A 17053-nucleotide genomic window follows, 5' to 3' on the forward strand; every position below is an offset into this window, starting at 1 on the left:
AGGGGGCGGGTTCCATGGAGTGTGCGGGGAGGAACGGCAACGTGAGGCTGCCCCGGCGGCTTTTCCTCGGGGGTCGGGGCGGTCGCGGCGGCGCAGGATGCTCGGTGCCTTCTCTGACACTCTCCCCGGTGGCTGCAGGACTGACTCGCTGGCAGTTGCTGCATCAGTCTCCTGACCTCAGTGAGAGCTTCCATGCTGTGCTTAAACATCATCTTCCCAGCTGTGTTGTGGAGCAGCCTGCAGCAGCAGGCCGTGTTGCAGGTCACAGAAACGTCCCACAGTCCGTAGGGAGGCAGAAGTGGCCCACTTACAAAGGAAGTTTCTTCATCTTGTCAGGCTCTAGGCCGCTGTTTCTTTTTTTTCTAACCTGTGCAATGAAGGTGGCTTTTTTGTTTTCCATATTATGTATAAATAAAAAACATTCGAAACTTAAACACCAGTTTCTCTACATGTTTCCTTCGTAATTGCTGCTGTCAACTTCCCAGAAAGGAAAGCTAGACAGATCATCTGTAGTGTCTTTTTTTTCTATTGCAGATCCTTAACTGTGACCTAAATTCTTCATAATGACCTTCGCTTTTATGCAAAATTCTTCAGTTCTTTAAAAAAAAAAAAAAAAACTTAAAACATATGCCATGTTTGTCAATCATCAAGGTTCTTTTAATGGTAGATCAGGCCAGCTGATTGCAGCAGACTATGCCTGCCTGTTCGTTCATTTTTATTGTTGGAACTTCACAAGCCTCATGTTTTGCTAGCTGCTCCTCGGTGAGGTTTCTCCATGTTTCTGATGTAGGGGTTTCCCAAACACTGCTGGTTGCACTACTAGATGCATGTAAACTATATCAAAGTCCTACAAATGCCTTCGGTTGACTTTTATTCTAAAGAAGGCAAGATCTGATAGTGAAGTCATCAATCAACCCGTTGTGAATTTCTCCCCTGCTGCTTTCCTAACCCTCCCGCGAGAGGAGGCGCTGGGGCTGGAGGCCCAAGGAGAGGCTGACGTTCCATAGTCATAGTTTCAGTATTCATCTAGTTGATGCCAGCGCCTGCTACTGAATTTCTTACCTGGTGGTTAGGGTGCCTCTCACTGACTGTGATCCTGGGAGAAGCGAGCTACTGCTTGTTCCTGTGCATACATTAGAAGGCAAGAGCATAAAAGACAGATTGAAAATAATTTTTTTCCAGTGCATTTTTTAGTGGTGAATTTCATTTGCCTTGATGCTGCCTATTTCCTAGTTTTCATGCAGCACCTGAAGTTTCTTGGCATCTCCTACTGACAAATCATCGCGCTTTTATGAGTTCTTCAAATTCTGTCATACCCCTGTTGGCTGTTTTCCCCAGATAATGTGTAGCATTTATTTCTAATAACTAAAATGCTTCATAGCATGGTCCAGTTGATAATGTGCATTACATTTTTCTATGAAGAAGAAAGGTACTTTATCCATGTTCTTCCTTTTCTTTTTTTTCCCAATTTCTTAGCCAGTTCCTGTATGTGGCAAAATCTATCTCTGTTCCTAGGTTACAGTTTTGGTATTTCATATACTTCTACTGGGCAATTATTTTTGTTTTCTAGTCTGTATAACCAAGATTTTTGTCCTGGGTTTCCAGTGAAGAACGACATTGAGTCATTGTTAGTATTTTCATGAAGAAGGTGGTAAATGATTGTCCACGCACCGGGAACAACGTACAGCAAATGAGCTGTTTATACTGACTTGGCAATGTCAATGGTATCTGTTAAATTACGTGTCTTAATAGCAGCATAAGAAGCAACGAGCAGTAAGTGACAAAAAATCTTTGTTAAGTAAGAAGGAGGATTCTGTGATGTGGATAAAGTGGGTGTCCGGGCAGCTGATGGAGTATGACAAAGTAATTGAGATAAAAAATGAAAAGAGTATGTAAAAGAGACTAGAGACAACATTCTTGGCATGATAAATGCAAGAATTGTTTCATTAAGGAAAAAAATAAGCACTATGTAAAAACTAGGAAGTTAGGATCCAAAGTATTTGTTAACATGTGATAAAAGTCTCCAATTCATTCAGTGGTACCTGCTTTCTGCCCAGACAAAGAGCACTTCGTCGTGCCCCAGTGCAAGGGGAATGGTTGCCTTTCATATGGGGAGTGTAGAGGGGCTCATCCCTATTTTGATTCCAGCTCTGATTCAGCTGGAGTTGAAAAGGTAAAACGCTTCCTTGTTGCAGAAACCAGTGGTTTCCTTTTCAAAGGGTAGTATGGACATCCTCAAAGTGCAAGTGATTGTCTTTAACAGAAAAGTGAAACATGCAAAAAGAAGAAAAATTACGCTGCTAATGTGAATTGTTCTACTTTGTTAGGACACGAGGCCTGGACATCACAGACAACAGAAGGTCAGGAGGTCTCTGGGAAACAAAAAGTATGTGAATGTTTCTTGTCTAGTTTGGCTGAGGGCGAGACAGCTTTTTAGCCGAGAGATTACTATTGGAAAACCATATCTGGTCTTTACATAATATTCTAAATTTTAAGAGCTACAGTGATTTTGTGTGATGAGAGTCTCAAATGACTTTGCTGATTGGTTTGTGGGAAAAGTGCTTTTCTGACACTTCAAGGGGTATTAGCTTTCATTTATTGTTTTTAAAAGGATTTTAACACTGGGAAGATAAATATTTTATGTTCAAGACCAAATGGAGTTCCAAAATCTATGTATTTTGAGTGTGATTGTAACTGAAAGGCTTTAATTTGAGAATTCCTCTCCCTGTCCTTCTGCAGTGCCTCCTTAAATGTAGTGTGTACTGATCTGACCCAGTACCACCAGGGTCCCCCACTTACTAATTTTTGGACTGACATGTTAAAACACATGAGCCCCACAGCTCAGGGTGTGGGAGAGTATTGCTGGGATGGCCATCACAGTCATCACTCAAGTGATCTACTTATTTCAGTTTGTGAATTGTGGTAGCAGTGGGATATGTTGAAAAATGTTTGTGTTTTCTGTCCTTTCCTCTTGCATTAATGGTATTTGCCCAGGGAATGAGTACTCTGTGGTTCTTTGACACCTGATCATTTGCTGTCACATACAGTGGTGTAAATGTCCAGGCATTTCAGGGCTGTGAGAAATATTTGAGAAGAGTGAAGCAAAGTTCCTTCTGATCTCTAAGAAGAAAAATCAGTGCTGCTGGCTAGTCGAAATTAGTCTTTAATGTAGTGTGATTGGTAGGGTATACTATAGGGCTGTATTCATTGCTGAAAGCCTTGCTGATTAAAATTCTTACTCGTATTAAGTCTTTTAAATGTGTGGTGTCAGCTCTGACTCTGGGAATACATACTGAAGGACATCTTGCCCTTTGTGGGATGGAAAACGTCTCTTTTGTAATGATGGGCTGCAGAAGAATTCTTATATTCCACGTTGGTTGCCGAAGGACAAGTGTGTATTTTTAAATTGAGATTAATTTGTCCCTGCTGCTTAAGTTGAAGGTTTGAGGTAGGATGAGTATTTTTTCCTGTTCCTCTTGAGTAGCTCTCTAATGTCATTCTCTGAAAGATTTACTGTAAAATAACATTTAGGATGTTTTATCTTGCTGGCACTTTTCAGTTCACAAAACTCAGGAGATTCAATGAACTGAGATGAATTTTTAGAGTACTTGGGAAGATGAAAGGGATGTTGTCTGTCAAGTTATTGTGACTGTGTGTGTATCTATGCATACGTATACATAGGATTTCAAGTTTATGTATTCCAGGTCTAAACAATTTGAGGAGGTGGAAACTACTGTCCTAGGACTGAACAGTACCTATGATGAGACAGTCAGCAGCGTTTCTTCTGCCTCACCAAAGAGTCAAGTGAACAGAAGTGCAGCATCCAGAAGCAAGCGGACCATTCGCAGGCCTGCTTACTGGTTGGAAATGAGAGGAATAAAAAACAGCATTAACAAGTCTTCAGAAAAAAAAGGTACTTCTCACTCTTGGCTCTTTTTCTCTCTGGTTCTTTTATGAGAGATTAGATTACTTCTGAAAGACATGCTGCAGTTCAGCCACAAATTGCAAGCTTGGTAATGCTGCTCATGTATTAGGAGAAATAAACTTCCTCCACTGCAGAAACATAGGTAAAATTCTCTGATGTTACACAGCTCCTTTTGAGTGACTTGTCTGTGAAAATTAATGATTCTGTGACTGAACTCAGTTTTATCTGTAGAAGAGATACGTATAAGGATTCTGCCAGTCATATCAGGAATATGCTTTGAGAGCTTTAAAAATAGAACAAGCAACAGTAAAGGTGTAGAAAAGGGGACCATTCAGCAGTATTCTGGATTAGACATGGCTTTTGTGGTGGGTAGATTTTTTTTTTTTTAGGATGTTTTTATTTCTTTTATTTTCTTGCTTCTGTCATTTATGATTTTCTGATTTGGTGTGGGTTGGGCCTTATGTTGTTGTAGGAACATTCAGATTTCCTGGCCTACGAACTGCTTTCCAAACATCTTGTGTGGTGGAGAGCCAAAACTTCGCTCTTCTTTAATGCACTTTCTTCTTATCTCTAAATCAGAGTCTGTATTCTGTCCTGTTGTGGGAACAGCTGAATCTGGTAGCTTGATAGAAGCAAGGTTGCTGCCATTCCACACCCCCAGGTCCAACCAGTAGCAAGACTAAGCATGTGTTCCTGTAGGTATAAACACGTGTATACAATGTGTATAGCCAGCCACACAGATCAACAGAGAGGCTCACTCGGCACTCACACAAACAGCACCAACAGCCTCCATCCTGTTTCCCTGTCTGGCTCATCAGGTTGAAGATGTGCTAGTGAGAGAAAAGAAGCATATATAAAAAGTATATACAAAAGAAGTACGTATATATGTATGTGTACCTTTGTGTGTGCACATGATTTCTCCTGTAGCTGGACTTAAACAGTCTACTCATTATACAGCCTTTGGATCCCAGTCTCCTCACTTGCTGGCACATGGACGTACTAGTCCCTGAGGCCTGCAGAGCCATGCCAGTTGCTGGTGTGGACCTCCTTACAGACAGGGTCGCGCTCACAGACACTGCTCTCCCCTGGTCCCTCTGATCTAGTGCCAGGCGTGACCAGACTTGTATACTGACCAACCACCTGCCTGCAAGCAAGTGGCTCTTTTTATCCTCTTACACCTCTATTTTCCTACACTTGATCCTCCCCAAATCAGCTAATTCTCTCCCTTTCCCTTCCTTTGATATCACTCCTAAACATCCCAGTCTTGTATAATCCTGAGTTGTTCTTCGCTAGGATCCCATGCGTCACATAATCCTACGCATTAACACCACACTCTCCCTTCTGACCACTCCTCCCCTTCCCCCTTCCAAAGGGTGCTCCAGAGAGTGGCTCCTGTTGACTCATCATAGAATCTTTTAGGTTGGAAAAGACCTTTAAGATCATCAAGTCCAGCCATCATCCTGGTGGGTCTCCTGGGACAGACCTGGGAGGAAGGTTTCTGTTTCTTTGAGTCCATAATTTGTGCTCCCCTGCCTGTCATTGTGCTGCTTCTGTACTTCTCTGTGTTCATGGAGATAGCCTTTTATAGGCCTGGAAATAGTGAGGGGAAGCAGGATATTATTTGGGTTTCCCCACCTGCCATTCTTTATGCTCCTTTTTGTGTGTGTGCATATGAGCTTTTCATGACATAACCTGGCACCTTCTGGCTCTCTTCCTGATGAGTATTATTTTCCCAGACCATGCTGCAGCACTGTTTCTTCCATATTTTCTGTGACGGCAGATTGCAGGCTGTGGAGTGCCTAAATGTTACTGAATCAGAAGGCTGTGTCTAGCTCGCTGGTGTCCAGTGCCTTACAAAAACTGTTGGGTTTTTAAGTACTGAATACGAGGATAAGCTGAGGCAGCAGCAGGCTCAAAGCTGTTATCCAGACTGAATAATGAGACTGAAGCTTTTCTGTTCTTATTCATTAACAGAAGTACTATTGAAAGGCAAGAGGAAATCTGAGCAAGGGGAAGGCGAAGATCTTAAAGTCTCTCCCAAGAAGAAGCAGAAGATTTCGGGTAATACAAATAACTTGTAATTCCTAGTTACAAGCCTCCAGGTACTTCAGACTTCCTCTCTGCCCAAATGCTATCCTCTGCTGTCTTCCAACTCTATTTCTGATTCTGGGTATTTTGTTATAGGAGACTGTTGACTAGTTTTACAGTGCAAGATGATTGTTCTAATTTCAGTCTCTTAGAAGTCCAGCAAAGGGAGGGAAGAAAGGAAGTAAGGGAAGTATAGGATAGTTTGCTTCATTTCAGTTTCCAAAAAGATTCTGGACTAAATTATCAGACAAATTACTTGTAAACATCTGGAGATTAATGAGTAGATGATAACAGTAATGTGGGTTTGTTAAGGAGAAATCAAACCCAACCACTTTCATTTTATTTTACCACAGAGAGGGAGGGGGGGAAATGTTTGATGATATAGGTCTTTCATGCCTTCAAAGGGTTGTTAATCAGTGGTTAGGTGCAAAAGGAAGCATACAGGTGCTGAAAGTAGGAGCAGGTGACACAGGAGAAGTATGTGTTTGCTGTCCAGTCTTGCAATGATGAGGTTAGGAAAGCCAAGGCCAACCTGGAGCTGCATCTGGGAAGGGCAAAAATAATCAATTCTCTAAGTACATGAACAGCAAAGGGAAGACTAGGGAAAGGATGAGTATGCTGCTGAACAGGGCAGGGGAACTGGTAACAAATGGCATGGAAAAGGCTGGTGCACTCAGTGCTTCCTGTGCCTCAGTCTTTATCAGTTAAAGGAATCCTTCAGGAATCCAGACACCTGAGACCAGATGGAAAGTCTGGAGCAAGGAAGCTTTACACTCAGTGAAGGAGGACGAGGTTAGAGCACTGGACATACCTAAGTCCCATGGTGGGTTGCACTGAGTGCTGAGAGAGCTGGCTGATGTCATTGTGAGGCCACTTTATCCTTGAAAGGTCATGGTGACTGGGAGAGGTTCCTGAAGACTGGAAGAGAGCAAATATCACTCCTATCTTCAAGGACAGAAAGAAGGAAGATCTGGGGAACTACAGGCTGGTCAGCCTCACCTCAGTCCCTGGGAAGGTGATGGAGAAAATCCTCCTGGAAGGCATTTCCAAACACATAAAGGACAAGATGGTGATTGGGAGTAGTCAGCATGGGTTCATGAAGGGCAAATCATGCTTAATCAACCTTACAGGCTTCTACAATGAGGTCACTAGCTTGGTGGACAAGGAGAGAGCAGTGGATGTTGTTCACCTCTACTTTAGTAAGGCTTTTGGTGCTGTTTCCTGCAACGTCCTTATAGGCAAGCTGACAAAGTACAGGTTAGATAAGTGAACAATGCAGTGGATTGAAAACCAGCTGAACATCCAGGCCCAGAGGGCTGTGATCAGCAGCACAAAGTCTAGTTGGAGGCACGTCACTAGTGGTGTACCCAGGGCAAATACTGGGGCCGTGTCGTGGTTTAACCCAGCTGGCAACTAAGCGCCACGCAGCCGCTCGCTCACTCCCCCCTCCCTCAGTGGGATGGGGGAGAGAATCGGGAAGAAAAAAAAAAGGTTAGAGCCATGGGCTGAGATAGAGACAGTTTAATAAGAGAAAATAATAATAATAGTAATTATGAGAATGGTAAGAGAATATACAGGATATAAAAAATGAATGATGCACAGCGCAACTGCTCACCACCTGCCGACCGATGCCCAGCCTGTCCCGAGCAGTGATCACTCCCCAAGCCGCCGACCCACTACCTCCTCCCAAGCATGACGTTATATGGTATGGAATAGCTCTTTGGTCAGTTTGGGTTAGCTGTCCTAGCTGTGTTCCCTCCCAGCTTGTTATGCACCTGGCTGAGCAAGAGAAGCTCAAAAAGTCCTTGAGTAGTCTGAGCACTACTTGGCAACAACTGAAAACATCAGTGTGTTATCAACGGTCTTGTAGTACTAAATCCAAAACACAGCACTATGCTAGCTACTAGGAAGAAAATTAACTCTATCCCAGCTGAAACCAGGACAGGCCAGTACTGTTTGACATTTTCATTAGTGATCTGGATGATGGGACGGTGTGCACCCTCAGCAAGTACACAGCTGATACAAAACTGGGAGGAGTGGTGGTACACCAGATGGGTGTGCTGCCGTTCACAGGGACCCAGGCAGCCTGAAGAATTAAGCGGAGAGGAATCTGTTGAGGTTCATCAAGGAGAAACGTGAAGTCCTGCAGCAGGGCAGGAATAACTCCCTGTACCAGCATATGCTGGGGACTAACTTTCTGGAAACCAGCTCTGCAGAGAGGGACCTTGGGGTCCTGGAGGACAGCAAGCTGACCATGAGCCAGCAATGCACTCTTATGGCAAAGGCAGGCAACAGCATATTCTATCTAAAGACAAGAATACCCTTTTTTGCTAAGGGTGGTCAAACCCTGGCTCAGGTTGCCCAGAGAGGTTGTGAAGTCTGCAGCAGTGGAGATACTCAAAACTTGACTGAACACGTTCTTTGGCAACCTACTCTAGCTGACCCTGCTTGAACACAGCGGTTGGACTAGGTGATCTCAGGAGGTCCCTTCCAACCTTAATATTTCTGTGAAATAGAAAAGAGTGTAGAATTATGGTTCACAATCTGTCCTAGGTTCAATTCTAACTACTGTTTTTGGCATCACAGACTTGGAAGTATGTAGTCAACACAAAGCTGAAAGAGGTGGCAAGTGTGTTGGAGAAAAGGCTAAAATGGTCTTGATGTTAGAGAAACAGGTTAAAAATAGCATGGAATATAGTGCGTAAAATTAAAGATACCGTAGTTAGGAAGAAATACTAGCACAGCTGAAAGGCAAAGAACAACCTCCTAGGTGTCAGTTCTTCAGGTTAGGGTTAGGCTTGGGATTCAAGATTTATTACGGATCAAAGGCTGAATAGGGACCAACAGTGCCGTACTTGTTTTTAAAAAGGCTGATGTTATACTGAGGTGTTTGAGCAGGAACATAGACTTTCTAGACATGTGAAGTAATTCTTTTGCTCTAATGCAGTGTCACACTTGGAGGCTGTTTCCAGCAGTGGGCACTGCAGTTCAGGAAATGCGTGGACCAGCTGAAGAGAACAGGGACGAGAAGAGTGCAAAAAGCATAACCCATGAGAAAATACTGAAACAATGAGTTGTTTAGTCTAAAGAAAACAGGAATGAGTAGTGGAATGGGACTGCCCATTTAGTTGTCAACAAGTCATTAGATTGGCTCTGCCGTACTGTGAAGAGAGGATGTTTCAGTGTAGAGTTCCTATCCCCTGAGCTTTGTGTGTGAACAACCATACAGGTTACAAACATCTGGATGGGACTAATGTCTGCATCTGTAAATGGCTATGGATTTTGCAAGGGGGAATAACCTTGAAATTCCTTTAAAAAAAAAAAAAGCATTGAACATCTCTGAATGAGTAGCTTTGAGATAGCAGACTAAATAGCAGCCTCCTAGCAAATCTCTGCTTTTTTGGAACATGGCTCGCAGAATTCAGTCTTCTGGTCTGTCTTGTTTGTGTTATAGCAGGAAAAAACCAGCAAGCTGGAACACAACAGAACTCCAAAACGAAAGGCCACTGTGTTCAGAAAGAACCAGGAACTTATGGCACAGGTAAGAAGCAGCAGTTGCTCGGAATTGTTTATAAAGCAGCTAAAGGTTAAATGTGATTCTAGGATTTAAATCTGAGCAACAGCTGTGTTTCTGGTGTTTCCATTTTGTTGTTCACTTTACTGTTGACAAGGAAGAACTGGCTGCTGTTGTTTTGCCACTGTGTCAGTACTGCAGAGTGAGATTGGAGGCACTGCATACTGCCTAATAGTGTAGTTCCACGTGGTTTTACCGCTGCGTAAGGGAACAATGAAGGGGAATCACTTTTTGAACTGAGCAAAAGCCTGTTAAAATAGTTTCACTATAAAACTCATAAAAATATATATACTTTTTTACTTGGCAGAATATGTATGCAGGAAAAACTCTGTAGCTGTTGCTGCCAAATCACCTTTTCTGGTAACCTGGCAGCTGGAGACCCAAGCAGTCCATCCTAGAAAAGTAACATTAGCCTTGACTCAGCAAGTGGGATGTCTTGGTATATATAGCTCACAGCACTCAGTAAATACCCTAGTTTTCTGCCAAGTGCCGTTTATTTCACAGACTTTTTCCCCAGCGACCTGGGGAGGGACACCCCTTGCCTGTTATTACTGGACAAAAAGGAAAGCCTTTAGATCTTTTTATGGTAAGAATTCAAGCACATGGCTGCTAAGCCACTTTCTTCCCAGGATCCATTTCAGCAATTTATAGTCCTTGTGGATTATGCCAAGCTTTTGCTTGGCATTTCATAAAGAGGCCAGAAACTGGAAGCCATGCCACACAGGGCACTTCTTCCCTGGCTGTTGACTAACTTTGCGTGGTGGTGCAGCTCTGTTCACTTCCAGTGCCAAAACTGCTGGCTAGCTTAAGTGGAGTTCTAAAGATTTAGTTAGTAGAGCTGAAGTGTGGAATTTGTCTGAAACTGTTCGGTCACATCTGTGACTACTTTTACTGTGAAAACCCTTTTGCTAAAAGAAAAGTTTACTCTGCATGCTAAAGTAATTGTGTAATAAAAATGAATGGAGGAAAAACCTCTGCTGAACAAGTGGAGGAACGCTCCTCACAAGGGGATGGTAGGATTAAAAAGTTTTTGTAAAATGATTGCCCAAAAGGAGTGATGTGTGCCTTGTCACATGACACATTTAAAGCTGCAAATGAGCTAAACCTGTTGAAGTGTGGCTGGACACAAGTTTGGTAGCATGTGACACGCAGGTGTCCTTCTAGGATTCATTGTGCACATCAAAAGGGAAAAAAAAAATCCTATGTTTGCAGTTCTATTCCAAACCTTTTGTTTTGACAGGTAGTATGGAAGAGCAATGGTCTTTGGAAATTCAGGACAAAGGCCGAGTTACCTGTCCAACATGCCGGGCTGTGGTGAGAAAGACTGTAGAAGGACTGAAGAAACATATGGTAAATTGCAGGCAGGTAAGAACAAGAGAGATGAGTGATGTTCTCTTTACTCCTCTCCAGCTTACTGATAGAAATGCCTGCACACTGGTTTGTGTTGCATTTAAAACCAGTTTCATCTTAAGGAAGAGTCCTTTATGCATCTGTAAGAGGCTTCACTTGGTGCAGCTTGTGCTTCTTGCTTAGCCTTTTGCTGGAGGTTTGGGGTAGTGAACAAAGGTGTAGCCATTTCATTGTTCCCCTAAATTTTAGACTCCATAAAATCTCATCTGTTCTTAATGGGTAGTTACCAGGCCCAAATAAAATGTTCTCCTTTCCTGTTCCTTTCCCCCAAAGAGTTTCCCACTGCTTTGGTTAATTTACAGTTACATGCACCATGTCGTTGTTTATTTCTAGGAAATGTTCACGTGTCATCACTGTGGGAAGCAGCTGAAGTCTTTAGGGGGTATGAAATACCACGTCATGGCAGACCATAACAATCAGGTAACACAGCTGCTGCGCATATAAAAATCCTACAGGCAAGATAGTCTTTTGTTCCTTCCCTGGAGCCCACAGAAACAGAATATAGTGTGGTTTTTCAAATGTTGTTGCTGTTCAGATCTTCTCTACCTATTATTTTTCCTGTCAAATTTGACATTTGAAATTAATAGTAGAATGTTAGCAGAGATGCTAGGCATGCTACATCTTAGAAAGAGGGGATGAATTTCTGTTTAGGCTAGTTTTATGTCACACATAAAACACATTCTCAATCAGAAAAAAAATGATTGCTCGTTAGGCTGCCATTTTCAGTCCTTTGCTAGAAAGTAGGAGTTTTTCTACATCCAGAGCAGACTAGATTTCAGTTCTTTACAAGTTCAAAGGTAAAAAAAGCAGGAGCAGCAGTTTAGTTCTTGTCTCTATTTGCTGTAAAGATACTAATGCTACAATATGCTTTTCCTCTTTGGTATTACTTTAAAGAAGGCTAAGTCTCCTGTTGTAGTTGTGAAGAATTAGAGCTTTTGGAAAGGTCATTTGAAAGTTTGGGTAAGGTTTAGACAATTCATTACTGTCACTTTTACATAGTTCCCAGTACCGTTGTTTCTGAACCTACAGCTGTACTAGTAAATGAAATAGGTGAGGGATCATGTTCTGGCCTTGAGGAATAGGTCTGTCACTCAGTTCTCATATTTTATTCAGTCTAGGTGGAATATCGTTATAAGGTAGTGTAGAAAATAATGTACAATAACTATCAGAGAGAGAATAGAGAAGAACTTAGAATAATAGAATCATAGAATCGTTTAGGTTGGAAAAGCCCTTTAAGATCTAGTCCAACCGTTCCCCTAGCCCTGCCATCCCACCACTAAACTCTGTCCCTGAGCACCTCTTCTGCCCGGCTTTTAAATCCCCCCAGGGATGGGGACTCCACCACCTCCCTGGGCAGCCCCTTTCAGTGCCTGACAGCCTTTTCATTGAAAAGATTTTTCCTAATGTCCAACCTAAACCTGCCCTGGCGCAACTTCAGACCATTCCCCCTCGTCCCATCGCCTGTTCCCAGGGAGCAGAGGCCAACCCCCACCTTGTTACAGCCTCCTTTCAGGTAGTTGTAGAGGGCGATCAGGTCTCCCCTCAGCCCCCTCTTCTCCAGACTAAACAGCCCCAGTTCCCTCAGCTCTTATGAGCTCCTCATAAGCCTTGTGCTCCAGACCGCTCCCCAGCTTTGTGGCTCTCCTCTGGACATGTTCCAGCAACGCAACATCTCTCTTGTAGTGAGGGGCCCAAAACTGAACACAGTATTTGAGGTGCGGCCTCACCAGCACCGAGTACAGGGGCACGATGCGTTGCATGGGGTTGTTGTGACCCCAGGGCAGGACCCGGCCCTTGGCCTTGTTGAACCTCATACAGTTGGCCTGGGCCCATGGATCCAGCCTGGTCAGGTCCCTCTGCAGAGCCCTCCTACCTACCTTCCAGCAGATCAACACTACCACCCAGTTTGGTGTCATCTGCAAACTTACTTAGGGTACACTCGATCCCTTTGTCCAGGTCATTGATAAAGATACTAAACTGACCGGCCCTAGAACTGAGCCCTGGGGGACACCGCTTGTGACCAGCTGCCAAATGGATTTAACTCTGTTCACCACAACTCGCTGGGCTCGACCATCCAGCCAGCTTTTTACCCAGTGAAGAGTGTGCCTGTCTAAGCCATGAGCCGCCAGCTTCTCTAGGAGATGTTGTGGGAGACTGTGTCAAAGGCTTTGCTGAAATCCAGGTATACAACATCCACAGCCTTTCCCTCATCCACCAGGGGGGTCACCTGGTCATAGAAGGAAATCAGGTTTTTCAGGCAGGACCTGCCTCTCATGAACCCATGCTGGCTGGGCCTGACCCCCTGATTGTCCTGCCCATGCCTGGTGAGCACGCTCAAGATGAACTGCTCCATAGCCTTCCCCGGTACCGAGGTCAGGCTGACAGGGCTGTAGTTCCCCGGATCCTCCTGCCTGCCCTTCTTGTAGATGGGTGTCACATTTGCCGACCTCCAGTCATGCTCCAACTTGGGCTGCAGTTCAGCATAGATGAATAACTGTTACAGGCAGGTAGTCTGTGTAGCTTTAGTTAGGCTAAGTGGAAATGGTAGGACCAGTAAATGTTAAAGGTGCATGACAGAGATGAGTAAGTACTTTCCACAGGCAGGAGGGGAGAAAAGTAATAAGGGAAATACATACCCTTGACCATAAGCTATAGTTTGGGACCATTTCTTATTAATGTTTTGTTCATAGGTAGCTATCTAAATGTTAAAATTCTTGTCTGCAAAGTGGTTTTCAGGCAGTTTACTCCTTTTAAAGGTAATTCAGTTGTTCTGGGATATAGACAGTGACCATTGATTAGAGACACCTCTGTAAAATCATAAATTGCAGAGACTTAATTATTTGGGAAGCTTTCCTTCAGTAATGTGTTGAATATTGAATTCCCTATGAGAAGAACTGTAAATGCTGAGCATCCTGTGTTTTTCTTTCATCTTTCTGCTGTGCTTTAGCCAGTTGTGAAGGAGGGAGGAGAACTGGATGAGCAGCTTGAGCGAGACCGCCTTCGGAAGGTTTTGAAGCGTATCAGAAAGCTAAAGTGTACGAGGGAGGTAAGCTGCATTCTGCTAAGTATCCTGAGTTAAACAGCAGTGGATGCATGAATGTAAAATATTATGACAGTTCTGCTGGGTATGGTTTGGTGCTGGCCAAAGCTGGATTTGTTTCAAGATGCTAGCTATGCTCTTAAGACAGAGTATCACAGAATCACAGAATGGTTTGGATGATGACCTTTAAAGGTCATCTAGTCCAGCTGCCCTGCAATGAGTAGGGGCATCTTCAACTAGATCCTCTAAACACTTGTGAAGCACTGAGCATAGAGAATGAATTTTGGAATGACTGATACTTGGTTAGAACCTCATGACTAAACAAAGTAGGAGTCTGGTGAACACTGACTAGCTCAACTAGAAGTTTTAGGGCTTCACACATGGCTTGTTAGGTGACATTCTCTTGCTTACACTAGAAAGGAGTTCATCTTTGGTTACTGCCTAATCCCCATTCAAACTCTTTTAAAGAGGACAACTAGGGTGATTAAAATGGAGTTTTTGTTTTTGATTACAGGGGCTTTTAAAATGGCTCCTTTAAACCAGATACGTAAATGTAGATTCAGCAAAGGTATGACTTTATAAATGCATTCAGTGGAAGATAATAAATGCATTCAGGGATGAAGTTAAAGGATAACCATTTTACCTTGCAACAGTATTATAAACTCTTCACAGAATTATACAATTGTTAAGGCTGGAAGGGAACTTCTGAGGTCATCTAGTTCAAACCCTGTGCAGGGTCAGCTGGAGCTCTTTGAGTATTTGATGTGTTGGTGTCTTCATGGGGGACTGAGAAGACACTGGATTGTTTCTTGTATGCGCCAAAAGTATTTATTAATGTGTACTTCTGCTCTTTCCTTAGCTGTTTGTGATAGCTGGGAAGATGTTTTTATGCAAACTAAATGTGAGTTTGTCTGTGGTTTTTGAAAATACTGAGATTGGCCACAACTAGAGAAGGGGATGGAGAGCAGATGCGTACATCTAAGAACATTAAAAACTTTCTGATGCATGTTTGATTTGTCTTGTTTCCAAGCTCAGTGTCAAACTGATCACTGGATTCAGGGTTAGGAGTTATTCTAGTGACATCTGCAGGAACCATTGGAGTTCTTGTTGTCCTCTACTGCAGCATGAGACAGTAGCTGTATTCTAGGAGTAGCTGAAAATTTTTATTTACCATCACCCTAATACTGCTGCATTCTAGGCAGTTTGACCAGCCAACCAAGTATAAAATATTCTCTTTTTCTGCCCAGCTCCTTCACTTGTATCTGAAAATCTTTGTTTTGTGCATCTTCATTTAACATCTTGCATCTTCATTCTATATATTGTAATTTTCTGTTGCCCACTACTTACAAAGAAGGTCTAAGAAACAGTGTTTCCCAGTTGCAGCCAATTCTTTGTCCCAGATTTTGTTTATCTGAATAGACTAATATGAAAGTTTACTACCTGATTGCCTGATCTGACAGGAAATGCGATAGTACTTTGGCCAGCAAACTGTGGATTCTATAAACAGTGGTTTCGTGATCACTTGGAGAGCATTTTTCGTCCATGCATTTTCTTTCTTCTGCATTGACAGGGCTGCACAGGCAGCTTCACTAGCATAAATGGATACCTATATCATGTTAAAAAATGTGGGAAGGCTGCTTCTGAGCTGGAGAAAATGGCTATGAAGTGCCATCACTGTGGAAAAGCATACAAATCAAAGGCAGGACTTGTCTACCATCTCCGATCCAAGCATGGGCTGGTAAGTACAACGTGCCGTAGGTACCAGGATAGTGCAGTGGTACTTCAGTCATTCAGACTTGGCATGTAGGCTTTTGTCTGCTGCTTGGGTGGGTAATTAGGGATAGTAAATCTTTTCATTTTTGTGTCTCCCTGGAGTATTCTGTCCTTGATACGTTCCTTCTAGCAGCAGCTGTTGCTGTTCTGTGACTAGGAGGAAGTTTTTAATAGTAAATCACTGTGGCAGCAGTAAACTTTCCCCAGCCTGGCTTTTGCTGCATGGAAGAATGATGCTAACATCTCTAACTTGTGAGATGCTTTGCTTTGCTTTTAGAAGGCCCGACATGGGAGCGAGCAGGCAGTACTATGCTTGTTGTTCATGAGGGTTTTACAGCGAATAATGTGATATCCTTTCAAGACCAGTGGCTGGATGAAACTCGCTGCTTGAGCCTTACTGCTGTGACTCCCCCTGAGCAGATCTGGGGGCCCGTCTCACTAGTGGGATGCACTTCTGTCCTATGTCTGTGACAGTGAACCACAGCTGCAGCAGCATTTTTGTGAGGGATTTGGCAGAATATTTATTCACAGTATTTAGTGTAAGTGGAATAGGAGCCAGGGAAGGAGGCTCACCTTTTTTGGCCCTCATTGCAGGTCACTTTCCTCCATGAGCAGAGAAGAACAGAGAGCCTGAAGGAAATAAAACGGGAGCCAAATAACACAGGCAGAGTTCAGAGGAGATCTGCAAAGGTGGCGATCTATTATCTCCATGAGCTAGCTGGAGAAGAGCTGGCCAAGGAGTGGCCCAAGAGGAAAGTTCTGCAGGACCTGATTCCAGATGACCGGAAGGTACAAGACCTTAAAAATGCTATGTAGGGTTTGAGTCTTTCTTCACATCAGATTGGTCTCGCACTAGCATCTGTCCAGTGTTGCCAGTGTTTAGTGGCCCATCGAGCAATATCGAAGAAGGGATATCTCATTGGAGGGATCAGGTTTTGCTCTCTCTGGTCTTAGATCCTAGTATTGCTAGAGTGGCAATTACTGTGATGTAAGTATTGTATCCAGGCAGGCTGTAATGGCTTTCAAGTCCTATTGCTGTAATTTTCAGCAGGCACAAGTAATGAAGGCAGTTATAGGCAGTGTGTTGCTCACAAGTCGTAGGCTGCAGGTCACTGCTGCCATGCAATGATATTTCAGTTTTTCAGGCTTCAGAGTTCCCAGGATCACAGAATCATAGAATCACTCTGGTTGGAAAAGACCTTTAAGATCATCGAGTCCAACCTTTAACCTAACCCTGCCATCC

General features: G+C 43.3%; 1 protein-coding gene across 1 annotated transcript in view; it reads left to right on the plus strand.

Annotated features, from left to right (window-relative positions):
- Positions 1-2225: 2225 nt before the first annotated feature.
- ZNF512 (zinc finger protein 512) overlaps positions 2226-17053 on the plus strand; it is a 24078-nt gene continuing 9250 nt past the window's right edge. Inside the window, 10 exon segments of the mRNA XM_009647140.2 lie at positions 2226-2246; positions 2328-2386; positions 3705-3913; positions 5900-5986; positions 9471-9554; positions 10828-10952; positions 11331-11417; positions 13945-14043; positions 15608-15775; positions 16405-16599. Coding sequence (XP_009645435.2) covers positions 2226-2246; positions 2328-2386; positions 3705-3913; positions 5900-5986; positions 9471-9554; positions 10828-10952; positions 11331-11417; positions 13945-14043; positions 15608-15775; positions 16405-16599 — 1134 coding nt within the window.

The sequence above is a fragment of the Egretta garzetta genome, unplaced genomic scaffold, assembly GCF_000687185.1.
Source record: "Egretta garzetta isolate BGI_Z169 unplaced genomic scaffold, ASM68718v1 scaffold1219, whole genome shotgun sequence".
Classification (NCBI taxonomy): Eukaryota; Metazoa; Chordata; class Aves; order Pelecaniformes; family Ardeidae; genus Egretta; species Egretta garzetta.